At 43.8% G+C, this 17,759-nt stretch overlaps 2 protein-coding genes across 2 annotated transcripts; both read left to right on the plus strand.

The window, feature by feature from the left end:
• Nucleotides 1-1,605: 1,605 nt before the first annotated feature.
• PtA15_15A460 (uncharacterized protein) lies at nt 1,606-2,696 on the plus strand (the record flags this gene model as incomplete). Its single annotated transcript, XM_053163667.1, has 3 exons — nt 1,606-1,630; nt 1,725-2,337; nt 2,420-2,696. 3 exons carry the CDS (start codon nt 1,606-1,608, stop codon nt 2,694-2,696), a joined length of 915 nt encoding a protein of 304 aa, XP_053027619.1.
• A 2,511-nt stretch (nt 2,697-5,207) lies between these two features.
• PtA15_15A461 (uncharacterized protein) lies at nt 5,208-6,989 on the plus strand (the record flags this gene model as incomplete). Its single annotated transcript, XM_053163668.1, has 9 exons — nt 5,208-5,219; nt 5,339-5,352; nt 5,446-5,466; nt 5,582-5,662; nt 5,735-5,779; nt 5,864-5,898; nt 5,967-6,457; nt 6,531-6,745; nt 6,857-6,989. 9 exons carry the CDS (start codon nt 5,208-5,210, stop codon nt 6,987-6,989), a joined length of 1,047 nt encoding a protein of 348 aa, XP_053027620.1.
• Nucleotides 6,990-17,759: the final 10,770 nt, after the last annotated feature.

Genomic DNA, 17,759 nt, shown 5'->3' on the forward strand with positions numbered 1-17,759 from the left:
AAGGAGAGGCGCAAAGCATCTCCAAAGGAGAGGCGCAAAGCATCTCCAAAGGAGAGGCGCAAAGCATCTCCAAAGGAGAGGCGCAAAGCATCTCCAAAGGAGAGGCGCAAAGCATCTCCAAAGGAGAGGCGCAAAGCATCTCCAAAGGAGAGGCGCAAAGCATCTCCAAAGGAGAGGCGCAAAGCATCTCCAAAGGAGAGGCTTAGGACTAAAGTCGGATTCTTGGCCTGAGGCTGACAAGGTTTTTTGAAGAAAATGAGCAATTTTGTACTTACATTTATTTTATGATTAGCTCTAGAGTTTTACTCCAAATCCCAGCTGACCATGTTGTAGCCCTTGATCTCAGCTATCTTGTACATATTTTTTCAAGTATTCTCAACAAAAATTGGCTGCTCAGCAGCCATTCTTGCCAGGGCTGTTTCTGAACAATGTGATGGACCCATTGGGGCACTTGCTGGTCAAGATTGGACAGGTTCTCACGATTTTGGCTCACCAGACCTCCCAAGGCAGTTTTTTTACATCACAATTACTTCCAAGGGATGAGGATACAACTTTGATGGGATACATGGTAACATATACAAAAAGGAGCTGATTCTAATGGTACTGGAGGCTGTGAAGAAATCTGAGGGGTATGCGGTGATATGTGGATAAGAAGGATTTTTTGGCCATTTGGCTGGGCAGCCTCAGGCCAAATGTTGGACATTAGGCTAACTTGACACAAGTCCCCCCTGGTGGGAGGCTCGCTGTGGCTGGCCGCGAAGCGGCCCCTCCCGCAGGGAGGGACTTGTGCACAAAGTCAAAATTTTGGCTGAGAAAGAAATCACCAATGGCTGGAGGAAAAATACTTAGCATCACCCAGCCTCCCCCTCAGCTCCTGTGGACCTGCCCCAGAGCCAAATTACACTTCTCAATCTCAGCTTTCAAATGGCGCTGGTCTCATCTCCCCAATCCTTATCATTTTTGCTGTACTAATGTTTTAAAAATAAAAAAACACAAAGGAATGTAAACCAAGGAATTACAACCATCATGCCTTGTGGATATTGGATTCACAAGCCTGCAGATATCTGCAGATCCTACACCTGTAGCCACCCAATTGATGCAGATAGGATATTCAATTGTGCATATTATCAGAAAATCCAAAATTGGATCTTCAGTGCAATGGAATATCCTCCAGGATTCCTTTGACCTCCAAAACGGATTCCATCAATCAGTTTTGGTGTTCATGCCTCAAAAACTTGGGGGAGGGTGCCCATCAGTACTGCCAAGAGAACTGTCTATCCAGTTTTTCTTGTACATATTTTGGTGAATTTTAAATTGTGCTTTTGTGTTTTTAGGATTGAAAATCCTTCCTTTGTCTGCCAGCCTGCAGACATTATTCATAAGCCTCTCCTACGGAGAGCCCTCCGGGCGGGGTCCCCCGGACCCTCCGTTCGAGAGGCTTAGTTAAGCTAGGACATTAGGCAAGTCCCTCCCGCAAGCGGGATCAGGGTGCGAGCACAGGGAGGGACTTGTGTTAAGTTCGACTCGAACGGAGGACCGGGGCGCGCGGATACCCACTTCCATTCAACTTGCAAGACCATCAAAACAACCAGGCAATCATCTATCATGACTGGACATGCACCCCTTGTTGGTATGTAAGGTTAATCAAATATGCACCTGGCTTTCGCTCTTGCAGGCCCGCAGTCGCTAAATTTATTTTCCTTTCAACTCGGGTCTAACCAAAGGCGTCATCGGAGGTTCGGGATTGTACAAACTCGAGGGGATCGAGCCCGTGGAAAGCTTGAAGATCGATACCCCATGGGGTCCGCCCTCGTCCCCGATCACACTGTTCAGACTGCCGAGTGGTCCAGTGGTAGCGTTCCTCGCCCGACATGGCGTCTCACATCAATTTACCCCTTCTGAAGTCCCCTCACGAGCGAATATTGCAGCCCTAAAGAAGATCGGCTGTCAAGTGATTGTTGCCTTCTCAGCCGTCGGGAGCTTGCGGGAGGAGATCAAGCCTCGAGATATCGTCGTTCCCAGTCAGATTATCGATCGTACCAAGTCCGTCCGACCCTGCACGTTTTTCGAAGGTCTCGGTGTCGTAGGACATGCGATGTTTGGCGAACCGTTTGACACCGAGCTGACTGGCCTGGTGACCAAATCGATCAAACAAGCTGTTGCTGGCTTTGGGCCGAATGATCAGATCGGCGTGCACGCCGACAAGGTGGCCATTTGCATGGAGGGCCCAGCATTCTCTACCCGGGCCGAAAGTAACATGTACCGAATGTTTGGTGGTGATATTATCAATATGTCTGTTCTTCCGGAAGCTAAGCTTGCACGCGAGGCTGAACTGAGGTCAGTCGACAGTTGTCACTCGTAATCAACCAATCGGTTTGTGGATGCCCGCAGTTTGCTAATGACATGTGATTTGGTTCAGCTACGCCTTGATCGCGCAAATAACTGATTACGATGCTTGGAGGGAGAGTGAAGAGCCGGTCACGGTAGCCGAAGTGATGGCCACCATCGCCGCCAACGTCTCCGTTTCCAATCGACTAACCCTAACGATCTTGGATGAAGTTCATAATGCGGTAGCTAAGGGCCAACTCAAGACGTGTAAAGGAACAATGGAGTACAGTGTGATGACAAAGAAAGAAGTGATCCCGGAAGAGTCTAAGAAGACACTCAGCTTTATCTTACCTTATTTCTCCTCGTGAATAGTCTACAACTCCCCCTCACCTCACTTCTGTTCCCGTGAAAATCTAGATATGAACCTGTTTTCATTTACGAAGCATTTGAAGAAAGCTACGTACAGTGGGTGAGCTGATATTTTCACCCTCAAACTTTTCATTGCAGGACCTCAGGCAAGTGACCTGAATTCATGGGGTTGGCTACAGGGGTGGAGAATAAGTCACCAAGAATGATTATGAAAGAAAAAAAAAATGAAAAATGAAAAAATGAACAGTGTGCAAATTTAACAATTTAATGCAAATTGCTCAGAATCTTTATTATTGTTCAAACCAACAAGAGAAAATCAGAGAGCACAGTATGGCATGTGACAGGAATGATAAAAAATTGAAAAAAATTGAAACCATTTTCAATGATATTTTGGTTGAATGGGTTATCCACCAATTTGAAGTAGAATTCAGGTAGCTGTAGGCCAAATCAACACCAACTTGACCAAATGTATTTGACCCAATAAAAATCATTGAAAACAGTTTCAATTTTTTTTTTATCATTCCTGTCACATGGCATACTGTGCTCTCTGATTTTCTCTTCTTGGTTTGAACAATAATAAAGATTCTGAGCAATTTGCATTAAATTGTTAAATTTTCACACTGTTCATGTTTTCATGTTTTCATTTTTTTTTCTTTCATAACTTATTCTCCACCCCTGTAGCCAACCCCATGACTTTAGGTCACTTGCCTGAGGTTCTGCAATGAAAAGTTTGAGGGTGAAAATTTCAGCTCACCCACTGTACCTTTAGTTTGAGTAAGGGCTGATGGTAAATTGCTTCCAAAGAGGAGCTGCCTGGAGCTGCCCACCAAACCTTTTTGCTTTCTCACGATAAACAAAAAGGGCAGTTACCAAGTTTGAAAACAGGTTTCAAAATCAACCTTGCATGAACCCCCCTATTTGCATCAAGCTGGTATTTACAGCTAACATGGAAAAGCTTGCCAAATTTTGTGGCTGAAATGACTTCTGCATTTCAGCCACAGGCCTGTACAGCTTCACTGTACAGGCAGTCAAAACCCGTTTGGCCGGCTGGTTTTGCTTGACATGGGTGCCGGGCCGGGCGAGGGGCAAGGGAGGCAAGAGCGGCAAAGGGCTGGATCAACGTAAAATTGCTCCAGGAATCCAATGGTGGGGCCCTCAAGGCCCCAAAGTGGAAAACAAAGAAGATAGGTTTTTTATTCTGATGGCATTTCTGACATACAGGAGCCATACAGGCTTTGAGGCTGAAATCAGCGGTCCAAAAGCTGGCCGCAAGCTTTTCCGCGTTAGCTGTAAATTAAAGTGAGTTCAATCAGGTGTGCCAGCCCCACCCCTCTTAAATGTAACACAAGTTCCTTGCTTTGTAGGGCCTGGCGCCTCCGGCGCGCCGGGTCCCCCGGCCCCTGAAACGTGGGAATTGTGATAAGGTCCCTCCTCCGTGTAGGGTTGTCGGTGCCACCTTTTCAAAAGGGGTGCGCCTGCTGAGCGCCCAAAGGATGGCGCCTTTGGCTGGCGGCGCCCCGGCGAGCTCGGTGCCACCTGTTTTTAACTATTAAGTTGAATTACATATTAAACAACAATGTACATGAAATTTCACTACATTTTGTGCCGCAAAAATGAGAAAAACAGGTGCAAGAAGTACAAAAAAAACATAAGGGAGTGAAGTGAGGTTCAAATTGGAACTGAGATAATTTGACCATTGGTGTCATTGCCATCATCTCATCTGATGCTAATGTGCTCTGATTACTGCCCTGAAACAGAGGATCACAAAGATAATTGGACTTTTGATCTGGAGGAATCTCTTGAAACAAATCTTTGATTTGTGAGAAGAGGAGATGAGGCTTTGCTTGTTTGAAAATCTTTTGGCAGTAGGTGCACTTTGCCTGTTGTCGCCTTGCATCATCATTTTGTAAGTTAGACATTAAAAACCCCTTCCAACGTGCACCATGCAGGTTAATGGAGGGAGTGACCCATTCTGCAGAAGTGGGCCTGGTGTTACTGATTGGCGGCATCATTGAATTTTGTAGATTAAAAGGTTTGTTATATGTTCAGAATTGGGAAGCTGGAGCTGGCAGTTGCCCTGGACGAGTCCAGAATGAAATACTACTGTATAGACTCTACAGGCATGAATATTTTTTCCCTAAGCTGGCACATCTTGTCACATTCCTGTGGCAGGCGCCGCTGTTGCAACATTCTCTCAAAGTGAGTTCCTGGGTGACTCACCCTATTTTCATGGGTAAGAGGTGCGCGCCGACCCCAGTTCTTGAGATTTTCGGGGCCCCTGGTGCACGCCCCGGGGGGCGCGCACCTTGCTCCATGGCGCCGACAACCCTACCCCCGTGGGACCAACCCGCTGGTTTTCTGTGACAGGTGAACGCCCGTGAGGTTCACACATGCATCGGCGATCGGGGTGATGGTCGTCATCAAGCACCTTCGACTGGAACTCAAGTCCTAAAGAAAATACTAATCGATCCAGCCTTCCCACTGCAAGCACTCAGGACAATACATTGAAGATGCCATTGGAGGTAAGTGGGGCTCGGTTCTGATCTCCTCTGATTTACGATTGATCTGTACAGCCAAAAACATCAGGGGTGTCGAAATTTCAACTTACGTCACCCCTTCCGATTCCTCAATCGTATCACAGGCCACTATCTGCATGTCAGTTCTTTTACTCCTTTTTGTTGTGTTCAGAATTTTTCTCCTTCGATCGCCTTAAACGTTGCAACACGTCTGACATTAACTACCCCATAGGCTCGATAACTCGGAGTACTCGTGAGTGAATTCTGCAGCGTAGCATCATCTTGGGGCAATTGCTCGTCTCGACAATTTGCTGAGTATTTGAAAGCGGTTTTCGCTTGGATGTGCTTCGTTGACTGGTTTGTCTTAGGATCAACTCCGATATCATTCCGACTAGACTAGAGGCTGCAGCAGACGCTGTCAAGGCCATTTTTAAAGCCAAAACAAATTCGTACGGAATGATTTCCCATGAGCCGCTTAATTTCCAATGTTAATACTCGGGCTATGACCTTCGATACTTCAGGAACCCTGAAAGCACATGCGGATTGATGACATTTGCCGGAAAAAGGTCAGATTGCAACTCAGGTTATAACGCGAGCACACATTGTGATTTGCAATTCTTTACTGACTTGATTTTGTGTCCAATTTCAAGTCCTACTGTATTAGTGACCCCAACCACGGATGAAGGTAGTTGAATTTTCACAAGGTTGTGATGGACCACTCGGGCTGATGATTTCCAAATGCATACAAAACAGGCAAGATCCACGTCTCCTTGCAGAGCATCAAACCGAGTGGAACGCCCGATCTAATCTCTGGATTAAGCGTTGCTGGTCTTGCACTCAAGCATCGACAAGAAAAGAATCAACGTCAACGAGCCATCGTTCTACTTTCTTCGCCATTACCTCCCAATCTCACAACAGACGAATTGACCCGAATAGGAAAGAAGCTCAAGAAAAATAACGTCGCAGTCGATGTGGTCTTGTTCGGATCTGAAGTCGCGACCAACGAGGAACGAATGCGCGCGTTGGTCAATGCAGTTGAGAGTGGCGGCAATTCAACAATGATTGTCATCCCAGGTGGTTTACCAGGACTACTAAGTGATCACATTAAGCAGAGTGATATCCTTGCGGAAGAGGGCTTCGGGGCTGCTGGTGGATCGGGTGTGGGTGCCAATGGTGACGGAACTGGAATGGCCGATGGTGGTGGCCTGGATATGGATCCTAACCTTGACCCTGAGCTTGCGATGGTAGATACTTGCTCTACTCTAAGTGTGCGTTATAAACTCTGATAATTAATGCTTCCCGCTTTCCCCTCGATAGGCATTGCGGATGTCGTTACAAGAAGAAGAAGCCAGACAAGCGGCTGCCACAAGACAACAAGCAGGTTCTGCTTCATCCGACCCTTCGCCAGGAACGACCGAAGCCACTACTGATGTCCCGCGGCAAGAAGATATGGCAGATGTCAAGATGGCACCTGAACCAATGGACGATGAACTAACGAAGGCTTTGGCGATGAGCAGGGGTGAAGATGTAGAGTAAGCAAACATTATCAATTTAGTTTTCTTATATTTTCTTCCAAAAAAGAGGGCTGTATCATCGGCATTCAAATCGATTGACTGATCCTCTGCTGTTGGGTTTGCCCGCAGAATGAACGATGCAGACAGCAGTGCGAAACCCGAAGCAGGCGGAGAAATGGAAGAAGACGAGGACTTGACAGAGGAAGAGGCGATCGCTAAAGCTATTGAAATGTCGATGAAAGAAAACCCAGCGAAGAAATGAAATCAATCTTCTTAATGTACATTACACATGAATAGAAACCATTTGACACATATGCCTCCACAAGCTTATTTGCTTTCTTTCAAAATTGAAATACGATGGTCATTATTTCTGATGAGGACATGATGTTGATGAAACCAATGTGTGTGGGCAACCCACATAGCCTCCTGGCCTCTCAAGATTGCAAGATGCAAGGAGGGGTTCGCGGTCTGGTGTGAAGACGCTCATGATCGACCTGTCACATGTGGTGTGAAGTGTGAGCAAAATTTCTCACAGAATATATACATCTTTGTGAGGTTACCGTGACAGTCCATTTACTCACCACTCTCACCACTTGCCATCAATATGATACACATACAAACCTTACTTGTTAGAATTTCAGACTTGTTGTTGAGGTCAGGGGAGGATGAAGAGGAAGTTTTGAAAGAGGAGGTGGGGATCTTGAGGGTGGTCAACAGAAAAATATACTCTGAATCAATGCTTTAATTACAATGACGTCAGAGGAATATAAGAACTAGAGTAACATGTCACACTTGTGACAGCTAAACAAAATAAGAACCTGCTCAAGAGCTACACATCCTGAGGAAAAAACAATTTAGAACTACACATCTAAATCTTTCTAGAGCTACAAGTCTAGAGTAAACTAAATTAAGAACTACATTTCTTAATTGAGATGATAATTATATAATGGAGGACTTCCCTTTGATTTTCAAGGCCTTGTAAAGTCAGATCTGGCACTTGTAAAGCCAGAATTTTACACCTACTTTTTAGCAGCTAGATCAAACTGCAACATCCCTCTTGATGGCCAGTACCAACAATGCATCTATTACGCTAAATGTAATTAGGGCTGCTAAAACTAAATTGTAAACCTTGTTGCTAATAATCTGGGGCTGTAATTTTTAGTGTAATACCAACCCACTAAAAACCGCTAACGCTAAATTACATCTAATTAGCGGCTCGCTACGCTAAATTAGCTGTAATTTGTAGTGAAATTGCACTTTTTTGCCCAATCTGAGTTGCCTGTAATTGTAATAGTCAGTCTGCTACAATTTAGTTTAGCCTAGCGGCACTAAAAAACCGCTAAATTAAGGTATTACACGCTAACTGTAGCATAATAGATGCATTGTTGCCGGTACCAACACTGGGTCGGTATGATACCAATAATGGTAACGTAACAATATCGTATTGATTTTCGTTGCGTTACCGGTACCGTTACCAGTAACAGCAGTGCATTACTGATATTATATTTAGATTATTAATTCTATTTGCCGCCGTTACAATATTGCTGCTGATATAATGTCAATATCGCGGTGGTATCGTGTTTTTTTTGGCTTTTTTAGCCTTTTTTGGCTGGAAAAACACCGTTATTGCGTTATTGGTGTTACCATGCCGGTAACGATCTTACAAAGATTGACTTGTTTTGATACGCGCAAGGCGCAAAAAAAATTGTTACCGTTAACAGTAACAGCAAAAAAGGTAACGCGGCAATGTTACGATATGAAAAAACCAGAATATTGTATCAAATTGTATCAACCCAGTGTTGCCGGTACATACCGGTCATCAAGAGTACACAACCCTCTTGATAGCTGGTCTGTGCCAGTCATCAGGAGGACTCAACCCTCTCAATGCCTGGTACAGACTGGCCATCAAGAGTACACAATCCTCTCAATTCCCAGTCTGTACCATACATCCAGAGTACAACTACACAACCCTCTCAATGGCCAGTACACACCAATAATTGAGAGGACTCAACCCTCTCAATGCCCAGTCTGTACATTTCATCTAGATAATTCAAACCTCTTGATGGTTGTTACAGATGTGTCCTCTGTGCCAGCCATTGGGAGGACACATCCCTCTTGATGACCAGTCTCTACCCAGCATCAAGAGGGCCATTGAGAGGACACAAAACCGGTGTGGAACTACTCAAAGGGGGGAATAGAGCTTGGAAGAGAGATGGAAAGCAACACTAGTACTAATGTAAGCTATGCAAGGGTGCTGGTGAGGCTTCCTTCCTGACTAATGCTGAGGGGATGAGAGTAGCACTAATAAAAAGAAGAAAAGGTGTGGCTGATTTCTACTTGATCTTAGGAGCTAGTACTATGAGCTTAACTATTGCTTGGCTACTGAGGATGAGAGGGTTGGGGTAATTATTGATGATGGGGAATTAATGACAATGGTTCAATAGCAATGGTGATTTCAGAGGTGCAATGGGCAATGTTCAATAGCAATGGGTTGAGGAGCAATAGCAATGATTTCAATAAGCAAATGGGTGATAAGGAATTTCTACTATAATTTCTGCATAATCTACCAGTGGGGTGGAACAGTTTGTCTTATGTTCAGCTGCAGGATGAACAATCAAGAGGAATTCTGGCTATGGAAAGAAATACTGTACAAATGGGGAAGATGATGTGAACATAGTAACACTTGTAATGATGAGTACTACTGAAAGAGGTAACCACAGATCCAATGATGTAATGTGTACAATAGGCATAGTACAGGACCCTGGAAAGCCCCGACCAAGCCGCCTCATGTAATTTTTGCTGATTTTGGGTTTTGGATACGTGGTGAAATTGGGTTTTTCCCAATTGAACCCAGTTTGGATATGTAGTACATGAGGAGGATTTTTTGGGAGAAAGCCCCAACAGGGCAAAATTAGACAAAAAAAAGCCTTTTTTGGGCCGAGAATTGAACCCAAGACCTACATGGTTGGTTTTTCTTTCCAGGCAAGCCCAAAATATACCAACTACATTAGGAACATCTTGGAAAAACAAATCAATTTAGATACTTATCTGGTGATTTACATGAGGAGCATTTTGCAAAAAATGTCCCCCGGATACATGTTACATGAGGCGGCTTGGTAGGGGCTCTCCGGGGTCCTCATAGTACATGATGAGCAATGTATGTAAAGGGTTTAATATGTGAGAAGATATCTGTAAAAGGAATGTACTATAATGATTTAAGTAAGTTACTAATGAAATGAGTGTTGTAACTAATGAAGACTGTAGGTTTTCTGTAAATCTTATATCCTTTATAACTAATGAACCATTGAAGATAAAGGGGTACTGTGTGTGAGTGACTATAGGTGAAATGAGATGCAGAATCTGAAGATGCAATAATGGAGGACTTCCTGTCAATCTGGGAACCCAGATTTTTCCAGATTTTGCGGGGAAATCTGGGCTTGATCTTCCCAAATCCTAGATCTTCCCAGATTTCCCTGCAAAATCTGGGAAAATCTGGGTTTCCAGATTGGCGGGAATTCCTCCAATAATGAAGTATTTGTGAAGGGTTATGGGGTCATGAGCAATGTAATGTAAAGAGAAGATACTCAAATGATACTTGTGGCTTGGGATGGAGCACCACACTGGTCATTGAGAGGACTCAACTCTCTCAATGGCCTGTACATAGGGATGTAAATAGGTTGGGTTTGGTTCAAAAAATGGTGCCCCAACCCAACCCAAACTGAGCACTGGGTTGGGTTAGGTCGGGACAAAACTGCAAATGTACTGCCCAAACCCAAGGCCCATTAATGAGGAGTTGGGTCCGGGTTGGGTTTGGGTTGGATCTTGGGCCTACCCCAGTTGTTCTACATAAATGCATGCCAAATTTTTAGTACGTGCACATCAAAAAAGTCCCACACAGGTGTGTACACCATCCTTTTTTGGCGTACAGGGACATGTACGCCAAGACACCCCGGACATTTAATCAAAGTCCAGCACACTGGGAGAAATACATACCTCCTGGTGGGCTGGACTTTGACAAGCTTGCCGTGAGTATCCTTCCCGGTGAGCTGGTCAAAGTCCAGCTTGCCAAGAGTTATGTAGTCCTCTTGGCGAGCTGGTACAAATCCGTCTCTCAGAGAGGTATTTATTCCTCTCAGTGAGCTGCTCAATTGAGTCTAGCTCTCCGGGAGGTATGTATTCCTCTTGGCGAGGCTCTCAAAGTCTGTCTTGCCAAGAGGTAAATATGTATACCTCTTGGCAAGCTGATTGAGAATGTACTTCTGGGTTGGAATGAAGTGTGGATAGCCTCATTTTGGGTCACAATTGGGTTCATGGGCCAACCCAAATGGTGAAAACCCTGCGCAAACCCAACCCAATTATCTAAATGGGTCTCAATGGGTTGGGTTGGTTTTTTAAAGAGAGGCCTGAAGGCTGCCCAAAACCAACCCAGAACCCATTGGGCCTTGGGTCTTTCCGGGTTGACCCAACCCGTTTAAATCCCTACCAGTACAGATGGACCCACTCAATGTATGGTCCATACCACTACCAGCCATCAAGAGGGTTGTGTACTCTTGATGACCCATCTGTAACGGCCATTGAGAGGATTGTGTCCTCTTGATGACTGGATCTGCCATTGAGATAGTGGTGCCCTCTCTCTTGATGACCAGTCTGTACCAGCCATTGAGAGGGTTGAGTCCTCTCAATGACCAGTGTGAGAATAAAAGCTGTTTGGTGGTTAGAAAATTCCACTAGCCGCCTCCTTCAAGAATATATGTGTCCAGGCAATGATGGGAAGTTATGTTATCCAGTTTGCCTAGATGTCATTCAGTTATCCAGTCCTATGTGGTGTAAAATTCAACATAAATTGAATCTGTGGGTGTCAAGAGAAAGGTATAATGTTGTTTAACAATATGGAACCCAATTTATTCCAAGGAAATCCTCTTTTTGATGTTAAAATAATGCTTTTGTGACCAAATATCAGTTATCTGGTCTAAGCTACCCAGATAACTGATTTTTGGTCACAAAAGTGATATTTCAACATCAAAAATAGGAGTATATTCAAAAAAAGTGGGACCATACTGTTAATCAACATTCAGCCTTTCTTTTGACACCCACAGATTCAATTTATGTTGGATTTCACACCCCAGAGGACTGGATAACTAAATTACACCTAGGCAAACTGGATAACGTAACTTCCCATTGTTGGTCCGGGCTGAGTGATTATTGGTGTCTCGGCTCTGCACTGCTACTTTCTGCTAGCCTTCAGCGCTCCTCAACAAACCTGATCTATAGCGTAATAATCCGCACTCCGCAAGCACAAATCCGCAAGTAATCTCTGTAAGCAAAAGATAAGGTCACATAAAACTCTCCTAATACGCTAGTACGTCTATAAGTGTAAGTACAGTGATGAGTAATAAGTAAGATGATGGAAAAAGAAAAGAGAAGAGAAACTGTGAACCTTTCCTCCATGCAATTTGCCGTTGCCACCCAATCCCGCAGATCCAACATTTTCCCGCACTAATCCGTCAGCTCCGCCCGGTTTCCCCCACATCACTATCCCCAACTCCGCTCCTCTCCAATGCCCTCTTTCTAGCCCCTGTCAGTCAGTCTCTTGCCACCACCTCCGCCCCAGCTCCACTAGCTGGTGGAACCTGTTTTGGCTGCCTTGGCTTACCTGCTGAAGCGCCGCTGGAATGTATTGGCACATTCAATGAATTGTATTGTTAGTACATCTGTGTGCCAATGTGCTACACTACTTTTCAATTATTGTGTAACAGACCCCCATTACAATACACTGTATATGCCTCTACAATACATGCACTGCCAGCATATTTGGCTGGGTTTAAGTCATCCTATTTTAACTGGGATGAACTCAACCAATTTAAACTTGGTTTATCTCAACCAATTAAATATAAACCCAAGGGGGGTACCTTGAATTTATATTTCATCAGTTGAGATCACACAAGTTTAAATTAGTTGAGTGCATTCCAGTTTAACTGGGATAACCTCAGCCAAGCCATTTATATTGCTGGCAGTGATGTATTTTAATGGTTAAATTGTTGCCGGTCTGTACCCACCATCAAGAGGGTTGTGTACTCTTGATGACCGTGGTATAAAAGGTCAAGATATGTATGCAGACCTGTGATCAAAAGAAGAGCAAAAAGCAGGGAGAGAAAACAGTCAAGAGACAGAGAGGTGTACCTCTGAGATACACAAGGTTCAGTGAAAAAGGGTACTTACTAACTGTCAATATCCTTGGTGCCTGTGACGGAAGGTGTACTGGGAGTATAGTGGCCTTTTGGTTGGTGATCCTAGGGTGTCTGGGGGTATGGTTCTTGTTGTCTGAGGTCTGCACATCCCTCTGATGCATGGGGGATCCTCACTTCAAAAATTTTCACAGTTTGCTTATGTAATTACTATAAGAATACAGACCTTGGCAAACAGCACAATCTCAGGAAAGTGCCACAAACCAAAAAAGCTGTGGAATCAGGTAAGCAAATCAAACCTCCTTCTGCAGCCCAAGCTGCTTGTGCAGGTGGAAAACTGACTCCATCAGAAGTGATGATAGCAGGTACATCCACCAAAAACAGCAAGATCTGAAAAACGTTGTGGTGATCCAGATCTGTTGCTCGCAACAAAACTGCCAAAACCTCAACTTCCAACCTAAAATACTTGCATATGTTTGAATTTTATTACAGAAATAGACTCTACATACAAATTTAACCCTAGTCACTAACTTCAACTACCCAGCTAGCTTTAGAAGGTATTTACAATTATAGGTTTAGTACAGGCCATACTGCAACGGTGGGCCGCTACACTAAATTTAGTCAGTAGTTCTGTAAGGGTTCTATGAACCCTCACTGATGGCGACAACAAAAGGGCACGGGAGCAAGGCAGAAAGCCTTTGAGGTTCTAGTTCAAAATTTTGGGGCTATATTTCAAAGACTAGTCAAGAGAGATTAGATCTCTCTGGCTAGATACACAGACAAAACAAAAGGGAAAAAGGGGAAGAAGGAAAAGGTGCTCACCTAGTTAAGAGAGATTAGATCTCTGCTTGACTAGGGAAGAGCGGGGTCGAGTCTAAGTATGAGTCTCGCAGGGGGTTTAGGTTTAGGTGATCCCATAACCCCTCGTGTGGAGTCCCAATGTCAAGGGGGGCTTCACAAGTTCAGCGCAGTGTAGCAGATCTAAACTAAAAATGACAGGGTTTTCTGTTAGCGGGAAGTGTTTGCCCGCTACCGCTAATAGGCACCCCTTGAAACTAAAAGGCCTCTATTGCTGCTATCAGCGCTAGCAGTGCTATTCAACCGCTAAAAAAGCTGATAGCGCTTTTAGCGCCCATTAGTGTAGCCTAGCGGCCCGTAGCGGGTGCTACAGCTAACGGCACTGTGTCAGGAGCTACACAAAGCTAAACTATCCGCTAGTTTAGTGTTAGCGTAGCGGCCCACCGTTGTATCTAGGTAGAAATTAACACAAATTATAAAATTATGTATATATATAAGAGCATAGTCATATTTACTAGTTTAGGCAGGCCTCCACTATTAGCTACAGATCATTCACGCAACCTGCATGTTTGTAACTGAAGCAACTTGGCCTACACTCAACAACTCAACAGATTCATGAAGACCTTACATTGATGCATGCAGTCAGCACACCTCCACTTGGCAGTGCAACAAACCTAGGTGGCCCTTGCGTTAAAATTTACAAAGTGCACATTGTCATGCGGAAAATCAATTCAAGTTATGCACACCTAGCAGAAGGCAGTGCAATCCAAAGGTTCACCACCAGCAGAAATGACTCAAGTGCAGCCCTCACCAGAAAAAATAGCTCAGAAAAGAATATATAAGGAGGCCCTCCTCCCACCATTTTGCCATGATCACCCAGGCACCCCAGCTCAGTGGTCAACAGTCATCATTTTGGCATCATCACCAAGGCCCTCCAGCTCAGTGGTCATCAAACATCAACATAGAACTCTCATATCACACACTACTATCACTTCTCTCTGCTAAACCATAAAACCCAACAAAAACAGATTCTCACTTAATTATATTCTTTGCCTTTCTCACCATATAGAGGTTGTATAAGCATCTTGTACTTGGAAAAACTGATCTAGGTCTGATAGAGACTACTACACACAAGTTTTCTCTGTCATAAAGTCACACCACAACAATAAATAAGTTTGTTTTCATAATTATGTGTATTATAATAGAGGGGAAGGTCTTTCAAACCACCTGTAACAGTAGTATTACTTAGCTGGAATATAAAGATGAACAATTGAGACTCGGGTACCTGTTGGCACCCGGGTACCTGCTTGTTTTTTTGCCAAAACCAACACCTCACTTTGCACCTGGCACCGCTTGGAGGGTACCAGCGGTACTTTTGGCAGGTACCCCTTGTGACATTTTTTGTATTTATCTATCTCAAAATTGGCTTTACTTTTCAGACATGAGTAAGTACTTATTTATCTTCTTTATCAACAATTTAATCGAACGTATCAGCTAATTATAGAATAATAACATCTAATCAAACAAGCAGGGCTCCTGGATCAATCGTCATCCACAACAATAGTCTTTCTTTTTGACTTCTTTGAAGTCTTATTGGAATGAAGAATTTGTTCTTTCCACAAGGCCAAAACCCAATTCTTTGATCATATTATTCTTGGAGTAGAATGCCACAGTCATTCCTCTGCTTATCAAGTGGGCTCCAAGTCTATGCCACTTTGAAGAAAAGTAATCCCGACCAAAGCTAAATGCTCTCTCAACGTCAACGGATGTTGCTACAGAATTGAGAGAAAAATCAGAACAGATGCAGTAAAAAACATCATCTTTGACTCACCTGGACAGCTTAATATATCCAGTTCCATGTTGACGAGGCCACCATCCATGCTCCCCGAGCTCTTCTGGTGAAGCCACCACTTTATGGGGTTGACCGGTTTGTTTCCATCCAGGATAAGTCCTCCTGCTAGCCAGTCATCAAATGTGTCGGTCGAACAGTTTCCACTTTGGGCAGCAGCATCATCACCCAGACCGGCGAGCATACTGTTCCTGGGCTGTGGATAGATACGGAATATATTAAGATGAGATTTTGTCTTTCCTATAGATCTAAGCTTGTGGTTTACCTTTGAAGTCAAAGCCGGGGCAGTCAAGCAATGAGTCGGTTTTTTCAGCTTGTAAAAAGAATCCCACATTTCCCGCGCTAGATGTATGGCTTTGGCGATCCATTCGGGTTCCCATTTTGCCAACTTGAAGTACTTGTCCTTGAATGAAGGGTGAATCACTGAAATAGAATATTTTAAGTGAGAAATTAAAGTACAAGGAAAAAGAAAAGGATGCTTGTACTTAAAAATGGCAATTCTGTACAGAGGGGATGTGTCGGTTAAGCTGTAGTACTTGTTTGTAATTTTTAATCCATGTCAACAGGCATTTCTCAGCGCTGGAGGGTATTTTCAATCACTGATAATTGTCAATAGGTGTTTGGTAATTTGGTCAATGTAGATAACTATGTTAGCTAAGCGAGCAGATCCTGCATTGGAGACTTGAAGGGTTAAATCATGGAAAATCCCAAGGACGTTGACCAAATCGGATGCCAATTTAATATCCGATTGATCCATGTGATGCTTGCGCTCAAGACCATGTTGTTTATGGCACTGCCACTCAACACTTTAAATATGGTGTATCAGAAGATTGAGTCGGTCAGTCAATCTAATCTTACTCAAGTGGCAGGAGGAGGACCTACACAGCATCTTCTCACCAAACAATGCTTTTCATTTGATAGAATGTGGAGTTCCATTGGGTCCAAACGTCTCTTTCCACATTATGTGGAGTGTGGCACTCTTTTTCTTGGCAAATATCTATGAACTCAGCTTTGGAATTAAGAGAGTACCTTGATTTCTTCGCAATTCGACAAAACTGCAGCAGACATGTAGTATGTTAGATGAAACTCAATCATTTGAAATGAATGGAGACGGGTTATTATACCTTAGCCAATGTCAGTTTACAAGTATTGGTTGTATAATAATCTCCTTTGTCTTCTTCACTAGCTTGTCCAATGTCGGCCTCATTGAGAGAATTGTTCTTGTCATCATCTTGTCCAGGAATACTTTGAAGCTCGCTATGTTCATCGCTATCTCCATCTAATAATGAGGTGGAATGATCCCCACCGGTGTGGGAAAAGCTAAAGTAGAAATCATTAAAGAAACAGGTCAACAATCGGAACTGCAGGAGGAGGAATTAGATTTGAGATTACCCTTGGATTTGTTCCTCAGCATCTCCATCTTCAAACTGTGACTCATCCGAGTCAAAATCAGCAGAATTAGCTCTTCCATTAGCAGATTTCTTTTGCTTTTGAGTACCAAATGGCCGGAGGATCTCCTGGACTATTAAATTCAGTACGTGCGCAAAACATTGGATCCAGTGCGTCTTGCCCCTAAACCTTGTCCTATTGAGCTTTTTGAGCTCCTTCACCATCACCTTGTTGTTTTTTGCGTTGTTGCTCACAAGACCACAGATCTAAACATTAAATTGTTAGGTTAGCCTTCAAGATGTACCAAAGAAATGTATAATAATAATAAAGCCTGACTCACCCAATCCTGAATGCCAAATTTATCTGCAACCAAAGCAACGGTCTTGGCCAAGTACTTGCCAGTGTGTCTCTGAGAAAGCCAAAGAAAGTCAAGAGGCATGGCCTCTAGACTTATATAGTCAGTTCCAACCACTGCTAATTGGTAGACAACTACTCCCAAGATGTCAAATCCGTTTGGTGACTGCCAAGTGTCAACTCCTAGATATAAAGAGCCTTTGTGTTCCTACAGATAGGATAGACAGTAAAGATTAGAAAGCTATAAAAAATTGAAATAATACTAGAGAGACCAACTCTTAAGACACCACGGTATTTATTTTGTATTGCTGAATAAAGCATGTGAATACTCTTTGAAACATCCTGCGGTCTTGGTAAATTCCTGAGGACTGTGGGATGGAGTATTGCCTTTTAGCTTGCGTTGGCAATCGCCGAGAAAGGCCTCGCAGCTTCAGCGCACCATATTGCGCATAGTTGG

This window comes from Puccinia triticina, chromosome 15A, assembly GCF_026914185.1.
Source record: "Puccinia triticina chromosome 15A, complete sequence".
Taxonomy (NCBI): domain Eukaryota; kingdom Fungi; phylum Basidiomycota; class Pucciniomycetes; order Pucciniales; family Pucciniaceae; genus Puccinia; species Puccinia triticina.